Below are 16,688 nucleotides of genomic sequence, written 5' to 3'. Positions count from 1 at the left end.
TCACCGGTATCCACTGGTGTCTGCGCAGAAGTACAGCTGATTGCATTCTTAACGCTGTCCCTGGAAGGGAGGTGGCCATGTTACACCGGTATCCACTGGACGCTGTGCAGAAGTACAGCTGATTGCATTCTTAACGCTGTCCATGGAAGGGAGGTGGCCGCGTTACACCGGTATCCACTGGACGCTGTGCAGAAGTACAGCTGATTGCATTCTTAACACTGTTCCTGGAAGGGAGGTGGCCATGTTACACCGGTATCCACTGGACGCTGTGCAGAAGTACAGCTGATTGCATTCTTAACGCTATCTCTGGACGGGAGGTGGCCATGTTACACCGGTATCCACTGGACGCTGTGCAGAAGTCCGTCTAGCCTAGTCACTGCACTGACAGAGCCACAAAGCTCACAGTTTACCATAAATCCCTAATGTGATCTCCTTCCCACGACACCCAGGCTAATGAGCACTGCTGAGGCCACATGCGCGATAGGAAATGTGTGTGTGTGGGGGGGGGCGGTTATGGTACGTTTTCTTGATTGATGCGTAGGAAAAGTTCCGTTTGCACTGCCATTTCATGCAAATGAACTAATTCCATACAGTTTCTTATCATCACTACATGATTTCGTCTAGCGGACACCATCAGACTGCTCGTACATTTACTGTCAACTGGAATGCTATTGCCTTTACAAGTCTTCCTGGATGAAGCATGCGTATAATGAGGCCTGAGTTGATTTTAGTTTTCATTTCGGCCCAGTTTGTTAAAACTTTAATTTTAAGTTACTTGAATTCTTTATAAGTGTAACGAAGTACTCTTCATCAGGGTAAATAACTCGGAGAAGGCCCCAAAGTAATAACGAAATTTTGGGGAACCGTGTACTCCGCAACACTTGCCTGTTGGACGACTCACTGCCCGGTTCGCGCTGGCTGCAACATTCTTGTCGGCCTGTGTCTCCAGGCGGAGGGAACCCCCCTTTACCTCCGCAGTCCCCGAGCCATGCACTCGCCAGTTCTCGTTTTCATTGCGAAATTATTCCGTGATGTAAGTTTGTTATTTCGAGACCTTCTGCGGGTTATTTGCCCCGCAATATCATTTGTGACCCCTCTCGTCTGGGCGCGAAGACATGTATCGCCTCAGTCTCGGAGGGTAGGGTGCAAGGACCTCAGTACCGAAGATCTCTCTGTCTGGACTTTGGAGCGCCAAGCGTTAGTAAAGAATTTTGAAGGGAACGGTTGTGGGCTACTCCAAGTACGCAACACTACAGCCAAATATTTAAAATCTAAATTGGTGTGAAACAAAAGCCCACGCACCGCTGCTATCATGGTTGTGACCTCGTCCTTGAGCTGCTGGTCGTCCAGTCTCTTTCCGGTCAGCTCCAGCAAGTGGTCGATTAACACCTTCCTGGAGGTGCTGCCCTCTGTCAGCAGGAGAGACAGTGTCAGAGGACAGACACGCACTGGGTCTCTCTACCCGCTCTACCCGAAATCACAGCAGCCTCCACTTACCGTTCGACTTCAGACCATGTTCCAGCCTCTTCCTGCGCACGACCTGAAGCAGAGACAACGGAGTTGACAGTGGCGCTGCGCGCGGCGCGAGCTCAAAGCACGGCCGGCTAAGCCGACTACTGACCTCTGCCGCTCCAACACTTGATACATGGGTTTTACTTCGAAAGCATGTCCGCATTTTTCTGTTTCTCTTGTCGTGTGCTGCCAGGGTGTTCGCGAAGAGCCGATCCCCCGTGTGGGGGGTCATATGCAGTGTCCACACAAACCAGAATCCGAAACGCGGAAAACTGGAGGCCTTGGACTGCAGTGGTCTGTTGTGCCTGTGTTTATTTAAGCAGCATGGGGGAGTGGAGGCATAGCTCCAGGCATCCTTAACCTTGGCCTCACGCCCCGGCCGTGTTACCCCAGGGGATACGGTCTCCAGTAGAGTACCCACGGAATGCGAAGCTGTCCCGAATGGGTCTGGACACATATCTGCCTCTGCTGAGACTCGAACCCCGATCTACGTGTCGTCAGACCTCTAGCCTAGATGCTGTAGCGACTTCCTTCCTTAGGAGAGGAGTGCAAACTGACACTGATACAGCGGCTGCGTTTGAATGAGCACAGACGATAGGCCACGACCGCTTCCTTCCACAGCCTTTTATATTAAGCTGAGCAACTGACAGCGTGAGTAAAAAGTAAAGCTATCCCTGCAACAGACCGTGAAGGCCCATAGGGTTGTGAGATGTTGAGGGTCCCACATTAACTAGACAGTCGGCTCAAAGATGGCGGTGAAGTTGTCTGCCTTACGCGCCGGCCGCGCTTTACTCCCCAGGAAAATTATTTAATTAGTTCCTGGTACTCATTTCTGTTAGAGGCTGAGTCGACCCCAGCGCCATAGTGCGGCTGGAAGGATGAGTTCAACTGAAAACAATCCAATGACCTCATCGGGACTTGAACCCGCGACCTTCCGGCTTGTAGCATAGTGCCTCAACCAACTACGCTACCGCGTGACCCCAATTAAAATATGTTATGTTTGTTAATAACAAGTAGTCAGTAATAGTTAGAATTAATTATAAGTCTTGTTGTGTAAACACATGAGCATAATGATGGTCCTGTTCTTCTGCTGGTATGGAGAATATCTTGTGTAGTTGGCTGTATGCTCATCTGTGCGAAGTTGTTGTGTGTATTCTGGCAAAGTACGTCGCAGTCAACACTACTTATACTCGTATTAAAGACCCCCCCCCAAATTTCCTCGGATTAGCTACGGTTTACTGAATGGCTGATGGCTATTATGGGGACCCCCCCCCCAATCTGCATATCGACAGGACATAGAAAACATGTCACTGTCCGTATTGTTGTAGGCTTTGCCTAGCAACCGATTTTACTCGTCGTTGCTAAGCAATGAAGCTCGCGTTGTCACACTTGCTTGAATGTGGGCAGTTCCCACATCATGTTGTGGAGGAGCGACACTTGCAAGACCCAGCAAGAGATGGAAATTTCTAGTCTAAAGTGAGTGCGTGAAGATGGGAATGCATAGCCCCGCTGTGCGGTGTGGGTCTGAAACTTGGTCTGCCATAGTGGCGGGCGGACGTAGACTCAGGGTGAGGGAGGAGGTGACGAAGGGGTGGAGAGATCTCCTCCACGCCCATGCCATTAGGCTGATCGAACAAGGAGGAGGAGATGGGCGAGACTTGAAGCACGCATGACAGTCAGTAAAAGTCTTATGTACTTCAGCAGGCAAATCTGAATGTGAGAGAGCTCATGGAGCACACAGGGGTATATGGGAGGATAATATTAAAATTTGTTTTCAAGAATAACTGTGTGGGGGAGTGCGAACTGGATTCTCCTAGCATGGGATAGTGTCTAGTGGCGGGCTCTTGTGAATGCGGCAATGAACTTGCGGTTTCCACAAGAGGGGGCGAATTCTTTGGCCAGCTGAGCGACTGTCAGCTCTTCAACAAGGAGTCTGATCCATGCTAGCGGCTAGCTACTGTTTAACGTTGACAGCGAGACTGACGGACATCATGAAAATGGTGCCGTCCACAAGAGCCCGCTGGACGAGTCTCAAGGCGACTCGGCGGAAGTGGTATGATAATACTAAAGTGAATCTTCCATGTAGAAGTGGAGCAACTGGTTGAAGTTACGGCACTCACCGCACTGGTCATATACGATTACCAATCCAAACCCCGTCTAACATCACTCATTCACGTGACAAATGGAGTCAGTGGGATTAGATTGATGATTGCATTGTTTAGTTACATTGGCCACACTGAACCGCCCCCTTCCCCTTCTTCACTCAAAAGCTACTCATTACGAGAGCCGTGAAGAAGGAAGGAGCAGCCCATCGCCGCTGGCCCTGCTGCTGTGTTCGCACGCTTCCCCCCAGCTATGTGGTGGAGCTACAGTGATATGTTGGGCTCAGATAACAATATAGAAAATTTAATAACAAAATAAATAAAGTACAGACATAACAAAGAAACACATAATCCTGATAGAACACGGGGTACAACAATCTAATCTAGTTACAAATAGACACTCGTTGTATAGCCGCTGCACGGACTATATAGAGAACACCCTTCTTTTTGGGATCTAGTGTTTACAGGTTCATTGCCTAGCAATGGCCATGGCGCGGACCACATAGAAAACTCCTCTTCGGTTGTCAGAATTGTTATGTAACCTGTAGCAAGGTCCACAGAGAATATAGCTCCTGTTGTCGCGTGTTCACTGTAACATGTATATCGAACCGTTGCCTAGCAATGGTCATATTCGTCACACCATAATGAATAGTAGATTACATATGCTAGTGGACGCAGTCTACCTCTTGACGTGCATGGTTAAACACGTTAGGCTCAAATATTATAAAGTACAGGATTAGGGCAAGCCTTTCGGATCTACCACTTATGTAGCAAGCAGCCCCATGGAAAGGGCTCCTAATGTAACGGGGGCCCTGATGGGTCACGATAATGAATTTCAAGGAATGTAGGGAGATGGTGGGTTTGCCGCAGGATCCACACCTGTACACCCCTTCACTACCCGTCTTGCTCCGGAAATAGACAAAAAGGGAATTTTTCTTCGCAGTTCGTGGTTCCCCAGCAGTGAGCCAGTTGTGCTGCTCATGGCCACAAGTCCGACCATTAGACGGGCACCGTCGGCATTGCACGATAGCAAGGTCCTCGCTTGGTTTACATAGGCCCACTCTATTTGCAGTTATAAAACAATATACTATACATCTTAGTTAATATTTACAAATGTACTTGTATACAGATAATAGAAGACCTCTCTCAGGCCATGCTTTGCGAAATAGATCATTCATTGTCTTACCTATTTACTTGCTCACTGTAGGAGCCGGAATAGCTCAGTCGGTATAGAGACGGGCTACTGGCTGGACGGTCAAGGTTCTATTCTAGGCAGGAACAAGAGATTTTTCACTTCTCTGCAGAGACTCGACGTACTCTAGTGCCACCCAATTTCTTCCCTGGGGTAAAGCTGACGGGGTGTGGAGCTGATCACACACCTCCATCGAATGACGAGGTAGAGAATGGTGGAGCTATACCTCCAGCCCCACATACACCGTCATGGCGTCAACTTAACCTTTCTTTATTCTTTCCTAATTGCCACCTTCCACTTGAGATTATCACACGGGTTAGAACCCGGATCAGGTCATGTGGCATTTGTGATGGACAAAATGGCACTGGAGCAGGTTTTCTCCGAGTACTTCGGTTTCCCCTGCTAATCTTCAGTCCACCAATTGCTGCACAATCACCCTCACCTATCATCTGAGGCTGGTACGACAGGCCAGAAGTGGCCGCAGTAGCAAGTGGACTCAGCCTCGCCCCACTAAGATCAATAAAAATAAACAAATATTTAGCTGGAGGCTTTGTGGACGCTCTGTATGTAGTTTAATTTGTGTATTTTGAATTGTTTCATTTTGGTCCGTTACATTATCAATCACAAAGTTAATAGAGAGTCCGTCGAGTGTAACAATTTGTAGGTCACTTTTTTATTATTATTTTATTATTATTATTACACAAGGCTATAAAAACATTAGATGTAGTATTCCTACTGCAGTACACAGCACACAGCACACAGGAACATATCAAACCATAAGGTAAGCAAGAATCAAATACAACATTAAACAATATATATAATAATATATAAAATCCTAAGTGATATAATATCTTTGCAGCTATACAACCTCAAGCTGACGTCTCCCATCTTCGGGATGAATTAACAAGGAGGAGTTCAGCATTTTATATCAAATATTTTAACTTAAAAATAGGTTTGGATGAAAAGTGAGAACTTGAGAGTGTACTCAACTATCTTAGCATGTTTTGTGCTTTTACACGTCAACATATCGTAGCAGCGTCCACACGACAAACATAATTGTGAACATCAAAAAACAGCGACAGTGTTTCCATAATTATAGCAAGTTCCTCTGATGATGGTTGTGTCAAACCGAAACATGTAAGGTAGAAATAATAATAAAAAAGTGACCTACAAATTGTTACACTCGACGGACTCTCTATTAACTTTGTGTTTAATTTGTGTTTTTGCTGCACTTTCTATAGTGACCTGTGGGAGCACTCCTATGTTATTCCTCGCTGTATTTACATTCTCGCGGAATAAGTGCCCTTCCTGACTGCCTTACGTCACACAGGGACCCAGAAGGGCGCTCTGCCACGATGGACTTCCATCAGCTATGTGGCAACCCACTTGAAGTGGGAACTTCAGCAGCGGGTTATCTTATCTGCTCGGTATCTATTGCGGACAAACAAACACATAACAGAACAACAACAGAGTTGTGAAACAGCGACCTATTGCGCAGTGAATTTTCATACTCTCCTCAAGTTTTTTGCAGTGCTTGCTTGGACTTTGTCATCGTCGTTACCACGGTTGCCGTGTGGCGGTAACTGCGGTAATGGCTGTCACCTCACAAGTCCGCGCGCCCGCCACATTAGTGTTACTGGTTGTAAGAAAATTGAAGGTAGGAAGTTTAGGATCTTGTGGGATGTAACGCCGTGTAGACTACGTAAGCAAAGCAGGAGAGCATCAAAGACAGCCCTACTGGTCACCGCTGTACGACCCTCAAGTCCAGAGCAGAGCCAAAGAATTTGGGGTACCACCAAAGGAATAACTCTCGTTCGAAGATTTGTTAAAATGTGTTTCCGGCTCTCCAGCTGACGCACGTGAAATGAGCCCATGATAGCGACTATGTTACTTAACCCTCATATCCTACTACAGTCCCCTGAAGTGGTCCTCGATTTGGGCCAGCGACCGGCCTCGCGTCTCGGGCAGACACGCATACATGCAGGCGGTGCCGGCCAGCGCCATGGCGGTGTAGAACGTGAAGAGCCCGTGGTTGCCCCACAGGAGCTTCATCTCGGGATACAGCTTCAGGGTGACGAAGCTGAACAAGTAGGCCAAGCAGGTAGTGACTCCGCAAGCTGGGCCCCGTATTCTGGCGGGGAACACCTCTCCGATCATGGCCCAGGGTAGCGTGAGAAAGCCCACAGTGCTCGTCAGAATGTAGAGCACAAGGGACGTGATCGGCCACCATCCGTACATACCGCGGCTCACGGTGCCGTCATGGGCCAGCGTGAGGTACAGGGCCAGCGCCCATATGGACAGCGTCATGCCCAGCCCAGACGCGTTGCACAGAGCTCTGCGTCCGCACCGTCTGGACGCGACGCTGATGGCCACGGTTGTAGCCAAGCGGCTCACTCCTATGAGCACTGTTGCCAGGTAGCCGTCCAAGTGTGACCCCGTCTCCTGCACTATGCTGACGGCATAGAACACGACGACGAAAATTCCAGAGAACTGCTGGAAGAAGAAGAACGCGTTCATGACGAGAAGCGGCTTGTAGGCCTCGGGTCTCTTCAGGAAGCCGAGCGTGTCCTTCCAGCTGTCCTGTTGGTCCTCGCGCGCCAACGCGACGTCCAACTCCTGCTGCAAGCTCTCCGAGAGGCTGGTATCCTCGGGTACGCTTCGAATTAGTCTCATGGAGGTTTGTGCTTCCTCAATCCTGCCCCGCGACACGAGCCACACAGGACTCTCGGGCAGCAGGAACCACGTCGCGATGACAGAGGCGACGGGAAAGCAAGTGGTGATGCCTGCGACCAGGCGCCAGTTGTCCGGAAAGAGGTACCCAATGACGTAGACCAACAGGATGCCGAGGGAGATTCCTGGAACAAAAGAGGCTGTTACGTCGGCGCATTGAAACCGGCCAGTTGTGGCACCAGACGGTGGCGCACTCACCCACTGACGACCACGTGACCATCATGCCTCGGAGCGACTTGTCTGCCACTTCGCTGACGTACACGGTAGCGGGCGAGCTGGACATGCCTGTGGCGACCCCTGTCAGGAGTCGACCCGCGTACACCTGGTACAGGAGCCAGGGCTCGCTGTGGAGTGCCGTAGCGATTAGGATCCAGCCAACAACTGCGGGCGCGTTGACCAGCATCAGAGTGCGTCTGCGCCCCAGGCAGTCCAGGAGCACCCCTGTCAGGAGGCACCCAATGGGTGTGGCGATGGTAGATAGGGACGCTTTAAAACGAGCAGAGAGTCAGTGGTGTTCGAACAATTTGAGTATATGCCCAGTGGCGTGCAACACTCACCTATCCAAGAAGCCTGCTCCTCCGACACGCGATCTGCCGTCTGCATGGCTGGGAGCGTCACGGCGGAGTACCCGAGCGTCATGCCCGCTGTGACGGTCGCCAACGTGGCCACGGCGCCGACTATGAATTGCTGTAAGAAGCAAAGAGCCGATGCAGCGTCCGATGGCTGGAGGCCCAGTGGTGGACTAGGAAGGAAGTGGCCATGGCGTATTTCAAACCCAGGCATTATCCTGGAGGGACTAGAGAAAACTACGGGAAGTCTCGGATGAGGTAGTCGGTGTGACGACTGCGATTACAGACGGACGGGTACAAACCAAGGGTTGAGATTGGTGGGACATACAGCACGCATGGGAGAGATGACACATGACAAAGTAATCTGAGTTCTATTTCTGCCAGAAAGGAGATTTCTTCGTTCGACACAGCGTCTATCCCGTCTGTGGGGTGCCGGGGATAAAGCGGCCGGGGCTTGAAGGTGATCAGTCACTGAATGTAGTGCCCAGTTTACGAATGCGCGCATGTTCTCGTCAACTGATTAGGCCTTTGCAGTCTGCTGCGTTGAGCCCTAGAATTGTGTTCAGGACACCAGCTGCCTCGAGGTGCTACTCAGTGTATCAAAGCAAGTACCAGGGATATGTCAGGCAGGCCATGCCACTTCCTTTCAAATCCTTTCCAATTCATGACACTCGACGAGCCAGAACGCTATTCTCGGAAGCACATGAACCTACGTGCCTGGTAGAACTTCGCCGACACTTCACAAGAACTTATTTGCTTAATCCTCAGGATAGAAAACCAACTTGCTTCTTACTGGTTGCTTATTTGACTTTCTCCGCCATCCTGAAGATGGAGACAGTAGATCTACATTCCTTCTGTCGGTCTATACGGCGTCACAGTCTTCTTGAATAGCAATTGCATAGGAATCGGATGAGACAGCCAACAAGGGAGCCACTCGCTGTTCCTCTTGCTCTGGGGAGCATATAGTAACCACTGGGCTTTAAGGGGTTAAACTGAACTGATAGTTCGGGTAACTATCCTGGGTTTTAGTGCTTTCGCAACGAAAAGTTCCAAGAATTCACCTCTGCTTTGCCGTAACAACTCGAGAACTGTTGAGCAGGCTTGCAGGAAAACTGATACTGAGGCAGTTTTACCAACCTTTGTCTACATATTCACATTTTGGTTCAAATCGAACGGCAGTGACGGAATGTACACTTTTGTTGTGTCCGCTTGTGTCGCAGTGAAGGAGAAGTCCTGTAGAGACGCATTGAAACACGTCTGTTCTTAACGTTTCGAGGCAGTTAACCCTTTCAAGACTTACGTCAAAGTCGGAATTACTTTAGGCCAATCACTTCGTCATGGCGTCAAGCCCCTGGAGATCCACGACCAGAGATTTTTTCAGCTGAAACCCTGCGATAATAGTTCTTATGTAACATCCTCTCTGGCGAGAGATGATATTTAAAGGCTTCATTTCTTCTAAGTAATATAAGAATTCAGTCCGTACCTCACAGGAAACACATCACTTCTCCGCTACAAAGCCCAACCGGTTAATGCTGTTAGGGAAACAGTCGCTGTTTATTGTGAGAACCATACGGAACACACAGATAGACATTTGGACAGAGTTTTATTATGTTAAAGCAACTGGTACATATAGTAACCACTGGTCTTGAAAGGGTTAAACTGAACTGAGCCAAGCGACCAGATCTGTTATTCTGCGCGTTCATTTCCTAGTTACGTGGTTGTGAATAAGGCGTACCATAAGCACAGAGAACATTTCACTGCAAATAAGAAAGCTTGGTTGGCAAAGTAGCAGGCAGATTACCCTGGTGGTAACGACTTTCGCAGATGTTCCAGAGATAACCAGTTCGAATCTGAACTGGGGCTGACTATCCTAAAGCAGTGATTTCGTGGGATTTCTCACTGCCTTGATCATGTGAGGACCGCTTCCTCCCCAATCCGTTCCGACGGCGTCAGCGCATCGCATAACCGTATACTCTGAGCAAATAATTCGCGTTTCTTAAATAACCAAGAACATTCATAAGAATCGCACTGAGCAGGTTGGCATAGCGGCAATGGATTTGGTAGGTGCTCGGTTCGACTCTCGGCCGGGACAGAGACTACACTGACTGAGATTTTTTCATGGTCTTTCCCAGTCCCTCGAGGCGAATTCCGGAATGCCGTCCCGATTAGGCCGCGATGGATTGCTTGCAAATTCCTACCGATTAACCATCACCGACCACGCCACCATCCGGCGCTGTATCGCCTAGCATCACAAGAAAGTAAAGAACGCCTCACTCACCCTGCGATGGGACATGCTGAGTGCTGGACAGGTAAAGATACACTAGAGGTGAGGCAGTCCTGTGGAGGGACACATTGCCGGTATCTTATCGCGGTCCGCCCTCCCTGCGGAGGGAGTGACGTGCCGTGTGAGGCGTTCTTTACTCCACGGTCCTGGGAGCGAGGTGTGGGTGGCATTGACTGCAGCTGGCCGGAGTCCACAGATGGAATTTTGTGCGCGGTGTGGGTGTGGGGGCGGCCGCTCAGTCGGCAAAGTAAACGGTTTACTCCCGCGTTCGCTGAACCCGCTCGGTTACGCTATGTCGCGCCACGATCTAGTTCTGCCTCGCTGTACTGGTTCATTGTGTTCCTTTGGGTACACCGTACTGCAAGTGGGCAACCTTCTGCCCAACATGACCTCCGATATGGCGATGTTGAGTCCTCTTTCATATTTAAAGCAGAATCCAGTAACTTTCTAGATGACGACGTAACGATTTACGTCATTGTCTGATATGACGCAACCTCAGAGAATCTTCACACATAAATCATTAATATCTGTCGTCGAATTATGGGTTCCGGCAAAGGAGAAGGGAAGTTAGGTATCTACCCCAGCCCGTTGAAGCCGAAGAATTCCAACTGCTTATGAACGTGGCGCCACTGCGGTCGGAGCGTGTAATACAAAGCCGCATGAACGTGAGTCTGGTTCCTCGTCCGTAGGAAACAAAATGGCGGCACTCATGGGTGCAGTGCGGATCGGATTGCGGGGGAAGAGATGTTTGCTTATGAAACAGGTACCGCTAAGCTGCCCTGCAGTTAAGTCTGATATAAGTGATCTATGCCCAAACCGACAGACTAAGCCGAGATGACAGCAAGTTTTGGAAGGGGCCTAGAAGTTCCCTAAGCATGTCCTTGCAAACCTCCGTTCGTCGAAGAGCAAACACTTCTCTGCTCACGAGATAAACTCTGTGGAACTTAGCCCGGAAAGTAGACTTGGTTGCCATGAAGCCCTGACCATCTCATGTCGTAGGCTTCGGGACTCCCTGAAGCTTCAAGCACCACTGCTTTGTTTCCCACAGGACCGATCTGTTCAGCGGAAGGTCATGTGGCTGCAGGATCGCCTGTAAAGACATAACATGTCTTGCAAACAAGGAAACAACGGGTGTTCCTTAGGCACATTCCGGCTTTCCGCACTTAAGTAACGCATTACAACCTCAAGGCCAGGAAAAGTGCTTATTTCAATTTGTCGGAATACGCTCGTGAACCAGATAAAACTTACAAAATACAGGACCTGCACTCTAATGTCACATTACATACAGTGTCACATAAAGCGAAAACAATAATTTATAACCCTGTGGCAGTACCCATTATGATAAGTGTTTCTGATATATACGCACACACCGAGCGTTCATTGTGCAGGCTTATTGGACGTCCAGGGAGCTTTCAGAACGTTGTGTCGGAGGACATTACGGGATTCCCCGGCAAACTGAAGGTCATTCATTCGGTGCTCACCTGATCAGTGAGTCAGTGTTACACCATCGAATGTAACAGAAGTTTCTTTCTATTCTGCTCTGTCCTGTGTATTTGTGGCTCGTGTGAGATACAATTTAGGGCAAAGAATTTTCATTTATGATTGTTATTTGAAAAGAAACTCATACAAATCGTGCAGGAGAAAATTTCGCCATATATTTCCCGACATGGCATGTCCGTCTGGAGATGCAATTTCCAAATTAGTGAAGAAAGTTCGAACCAACGGTATTGTAATTGACAGCCGTTAAAAAGAAATCGTGTTCTAACTGAGGAAGAACTTGACGACATCGGTCATGGATTAGAAAATTCTCCTCGAAAATCTTGGCGGGATTAGCACAAGGCAGCGGTGCTTCAGTAGGCAGTGCCTGGACAGCAACTGAACGGGTGCATAACCGCCCTATAAAATTACCGATGTTCCTGGAATAAACTTGTGCATTGTGAAAAAGAGAGTGAGGTTTTGTAATTTTTCATAGATGAGTCTAATTTTAATCTCTCGGGATATGTTAATTCACAAAACCGCAGGTACCGGAGCAGTGAAACCTAATTCAACTTCCCCTTTACGACCAAGAAACAGGCAATGGTGTGCGATTAGCACAAACCGTATCATTGGACCGACATTTTGTGAAGGAACCGTTGGTGCTGAACAATACAGCAACGAAATACCCAATCCATTTTACGTTAATTTGGCTCTTGCAGAAGAAAGATTCAGTTATTTTATGCAACACACACAGCTAAGGAAACCATCCGAGCATTACGCGGTGAGTTTGGAGAATTAAATGGGGACGATAGAATTATTAGGAAGGGTTTGTGGCCCCCTAAACCCTGTGATTTTTATTTGTGTATGCCAACAATCCACATGACCTGGAGGCTCTAAAATAGAAACATTCAGCAACAAGGTTCCCGAAATCTGTTTAAAATAATTCAGACATGTTTCACAGCAGAGGGCAGACATTTTGAACATATTGTGATGATGAATACAATGGTAATTACTATACTTCATTAATAATTAAGGAATGAAGTAAACAGCGCGCACTAGGTGCACCGAGCGCGCGGCAGTGGCCCATCGCTTTAGCAGGAAGTTGTCCAATCAGCCCGCGCTATGAAAACGGTGTACACGTAATCTTGAGTCTAGCTCTTTCTAACGCGCCAAATTTAGTAGGTGTACCCTGCCCCATCCACCTAAGGACGGAGACATATCCAGTCTCCGAAACGTTGTGGTTTTTTGTCTTATATATACCAGACGATGGATAAAGTCCAAAGTAAGCCTTATAGTTCTGTACAGCATGCACCATCGTCAGAATCTTTTGAGGTCTACACGTTCCATCTGGAACTTCCGGACCCGGCAGCGCAACAACCAAGGCACACGCAGTAGGGAGGAGCCGATCAGGTAGAGAATCTCTCCAAGTTTGTTTCGGTAATACGCGCTATGGCGTACTTGCAGATTTCACCGCTAGGGGGCAGTCGTGACGAAACATGGCGAGGACAGGGTAATAAGAACGGGTTCTGTGTCCCGGAATTTGCCAAAACTGAGTCAATTGTGATGGTGCAGCGGCAGTTTCAGACCAAATACCTCACAGAACCACCTACGGACAAAATAGTTCGTGAGTGGTACAAGAAATTCCAACAGAGCGGCTGCCTGTTCACTGCGAAACGAACAGGCCGGCCAGGGCTCCGTGTTGTGCTCGCCATTTTCCTGCACGTGTGGCATTAGCCATGGTTGCAGTATGTCCAGGCAGTTGATGCCGGTAACAGTTGCTTAAGAGACAAGATTCAGTGAATCACGTGAGTACACTGGCAGTTCCTATCTGCATGTAATCGCGCATCAGCTGACGAAGGTTCAGTGCCATTACGGTTTGGTACGATTATGTAAGAGTTCTTGAACTTTGAGGGCTCGTCAGTGGACAACTTTGGGTGGGGAGAGGGGGAAATTCCTGAGAGTTCAACAGCAACTCGGGTTCCTATTGTCTGCTGGAAATAGAATTCTGTAACTAATTATGACGTCACTATTACGTCACTGTATGAGGATGACGCGCACTCAGAGGCATTTAGACACAGTCTTAAAATCCTAGCCGCCACATTCACATGGCTGCTATCGAAAGGCTCCGTCCTGCTTTATCTTTAGGAAGTTCCTGTTTCAGCTCCTCGACCGTGGCCGTCTACCTATTCCTGAGGTTCCTCGTGGTTTCCTCGAACCTTTTCAGCCAAACGAGAGGATACTGATTATACCTCAGTTTAAGCCACAACCGTCTGCCTGCCTATGCGAGGGAGAGTCAGTAAAGAGGTCACAAATGGATATAAGAAGTAAAACATTTGATGTTTGAATCTGGGAAAACGTTCATTTTCATGGAATACCCCCCATAAACACTTATACACTTGTCCCGTCGCTTTACCAGTGCGCCGAAACCCACAGCATAGAAGTCTTCAGACTGTTGTCTCAGCCACTTCCGCACTTGGCCGGACATCATTTCCGAATTTCTAACGTCCTTGAGAGAATTTCTCGACCCAGTTGTGAACCGCTCAACGCGGCAAACACTTCCCACCGTAAGCAGGAAACATTTCATTATTAATATCTTTTGCATCGAGTCGTTTTACCCACAAAAAACACACAACAGAATGCTGATCTTCGGTATTATACCCTCAAGCACGGTCGCCATGTTGACTACTGAAACCAGCCGTTGCACAAGCACATGCGCATCTGGTACCTAGATTGTCATGAAACTGGACTGTGCCGCTACCTAGTGATACACATAGAAAACGTATTGCATTCATTACAGCGGTTTTACTTCCGTTTGTTACCCATTGACAGACTTTCCCTCCTATGTACTCACCAAGGCGCAATTCAGTGATTATCCGACTGTAAGGGCAAGGTCGTCTCTGTGCTTTATTATGCACAGCGCAATGCATATGTAGAGGGGAGTGGAGATACAGCGCCGCGCATTCCGTTGCTTGGCACTTTGTGGAGGTGAGTGGTTGTCCCGTAGAAGCAGTCCCCCGTACAGACTGTCCGAACGCTGTGGAGAGAACAGAATGAGCCAGATGAAATACCTAGACTGTCCACCAAACGGGAAGAACATTCATAGCAGATACAAAGAGCACATCGCGCCATCAGAAATAACAGGAGCATTTCCGGATATGCAAACTGCATAGCAAGCAGGGGACACACGTGTGGAGCCACACTGGATACAATGGATATTGTAAGAATTGGAAATGCTCCTATCTCATTTATAGAATCAGTAAACATGACCTACACATGAATGACACACATTCACACTTATAGCCCCATATGGAAGAACTTACGCGAACATTGCACCAGATAGTAGCACAAAGGCGTATGGGGGAGTGGATGTATAGATCCACATTTTATTGACCTCGGCACTACTTGGAAGTGAGTGGTCAGCTTCATGTCTCGGACGCTTTACCCCTGGGGATAGAGCCCCCGATATCCATTGGATAGGAGGCTGAGTGGACCCCAGACCCGGTCTGGATAACGAGAAGAAGAGAAAGTTCTTGACCGTATCGGGAATCGAACTCCAACTCGTCTGTCTTCGAGCCCGTAGCCAATGGCTATCCCGGCTCCCTCACACCCCCAGTCCCTTCATTAATAAGCGGAACTAATCACACAGAATGTTCATAATCCCTCCACACAACAAACAAAGCACGCATGCGAGCTGCGCCAACAACAAACAAGATACAGCATCAGCAAATATACTCAGATAAGGGCGCATTGTAGGCCAGCGATTTCCAAACTCGTGTTTGAGGCCACCTTCATATGCGATTTATCAATTTAAAAAATATTGTAACGGTTTTGGATAATTGGAGCCATTGCTGTCCCCCCCCCGGTCCGTAACTTCGCGCGCTCCCTCACTCATACCTTTACAGCAACGCCACTTGTTGGTCACGTGCTGCTGCTCTGAACTGCACTGAACTCTGACGAGCATGTACCCCACTGCACTGAAAACTGACGGACTCAGCTTACTTCTGTATTAACTGACTTTATTTTCTCGGGAGCCGAAGGGCTGACCCTAACATTCCAGGGTGGGGCTTGGTGTTTCGAAAGTGCTACAGGTGCGCGCAGGCCAGGCGGCGCAATCCCGCGACTATGTGCCCTCATTATAACCATGAAGTACCATATCCGTTATGTCGACAGTCTGCAATTGTATATATATATTATAACTAAACGATTAAAAACGTTGGCGGCTCCCACTTTGAGAAACAACGCTGCTGTGGAATAGGGTTTAGATGGCCGGAGATTCCTTCCCGATAAGGGACTTGCGCACTTCCCTGTACCACTTACTGCAGAACTGCTTGGGATCCACGAAGCAGCCAGGGGTGGGTGTAAAGGCGGCCATTGGCCTGGAACTGACCGTGAGAAAGACGGTTCACACCTCAGTAGGGTCGCACCGTGTCCCTGTGCAGTCAGACACGTCCCTCTCTGATGCTGACTTGAACTGATGTATACATATATTGTAGCGTGTACACCCGTTACTGGGTAACGACCGCAAAACAAACAATGAAACAACATCCGCTGCTAAGGAACATATTCTTAATAAGCAAATATACGGAGCCGTTTCTGAGTAACGCGTTCACAAACAAATATGTTCAACAATGAACTGTTTTCTACGCGGTCCATACCAAGATGTTATAACCGAGAGGGGTATGGAAGCTCGTGAGATTTGTAAGGGAGTCTGTGAAGAGAAGGCTTAGTCGGTGAAGTTAACACAGAGGCTGAAGAATCTCCTCTGTTAGAAGCCGTTACCAGGGAATGACTGGCGAAGAATACACAAGACTAAAAGGACTTAG

At 48.5% G+C, this 16,688-nt stretch overlaps 2 protein-coding genes across 6 annotated transcripts in view; one reads left to right on the top strand and one right to left on the bottom strand.

Annotated features, from left to right (window-relative positions):
• Positions 1-16,688, top strand: part of LOC111861425 (cytochrome P450 4C1) — a 90,696-nt gene that overhangs the window by 11,229 nt on the left and 62,779 nt on the right. The window lies entirely within an intron of this gene.
• Positions 5,962-14,974, bottom strand: LOC111861429 (facilitated trehalose transporter Tret1-2 homolog). 3 transcript variants are annotated; one of them, XM_023845984.2, is made up of 4 exons: positions 14,717-14,974; positions 8,094-8,223; positions 7,735-8,022; positions 5,962-7,661 (listed from the first exon to the last, which is right to left on the bottom strand). In XM_023845984.2, the coding sequence occupies exons 2-4, from the start codon at positions 8,173-8,175 to the stop codon at positions 6,715-6,717; spliced, it is 1,317 nt and encodes a 438-aa protein (XP_023701752.1). In that variant the 5' UTR covers positions 8,176-8,223; positions 14,717-14,974; the 3' UTR covers positions 5,962-6,714. The 3 variants fall into 3 exon arrangements, with proteins under 3 accessions (XP_023701752.1, XP_023701750.1, XP_023701751.1); XM_023845982.2 differs by lacking the exon at positions 14,717-14,974 and having other exon boundaries at positions 8,094-9,634; XM_023845983.2 differs by lacking the exon at positions 14,717-14,974 and having other exon boundaries at positions 7,735-7,977; positions 8,094-9,634.

This window comes from Cryptotermes secundus, unplaced genomic scaffold (assembly GCF_002891405.2).
Source record: "Cryptotermes secundus unplaced genomic scaffold, Csec_1.0 scaffold693, whole genome shotgun sequence".
NCBI classification, from domain to species: Eukaryota; Metazoa; Arthropoda; class Insecta; order Blattodea; family Kalotermitidae; genus Cryptotermes; species Cryptotermes secundus.
This window is presented reverse-complemented; position numbering and strand designations above follow the sequence as displayed.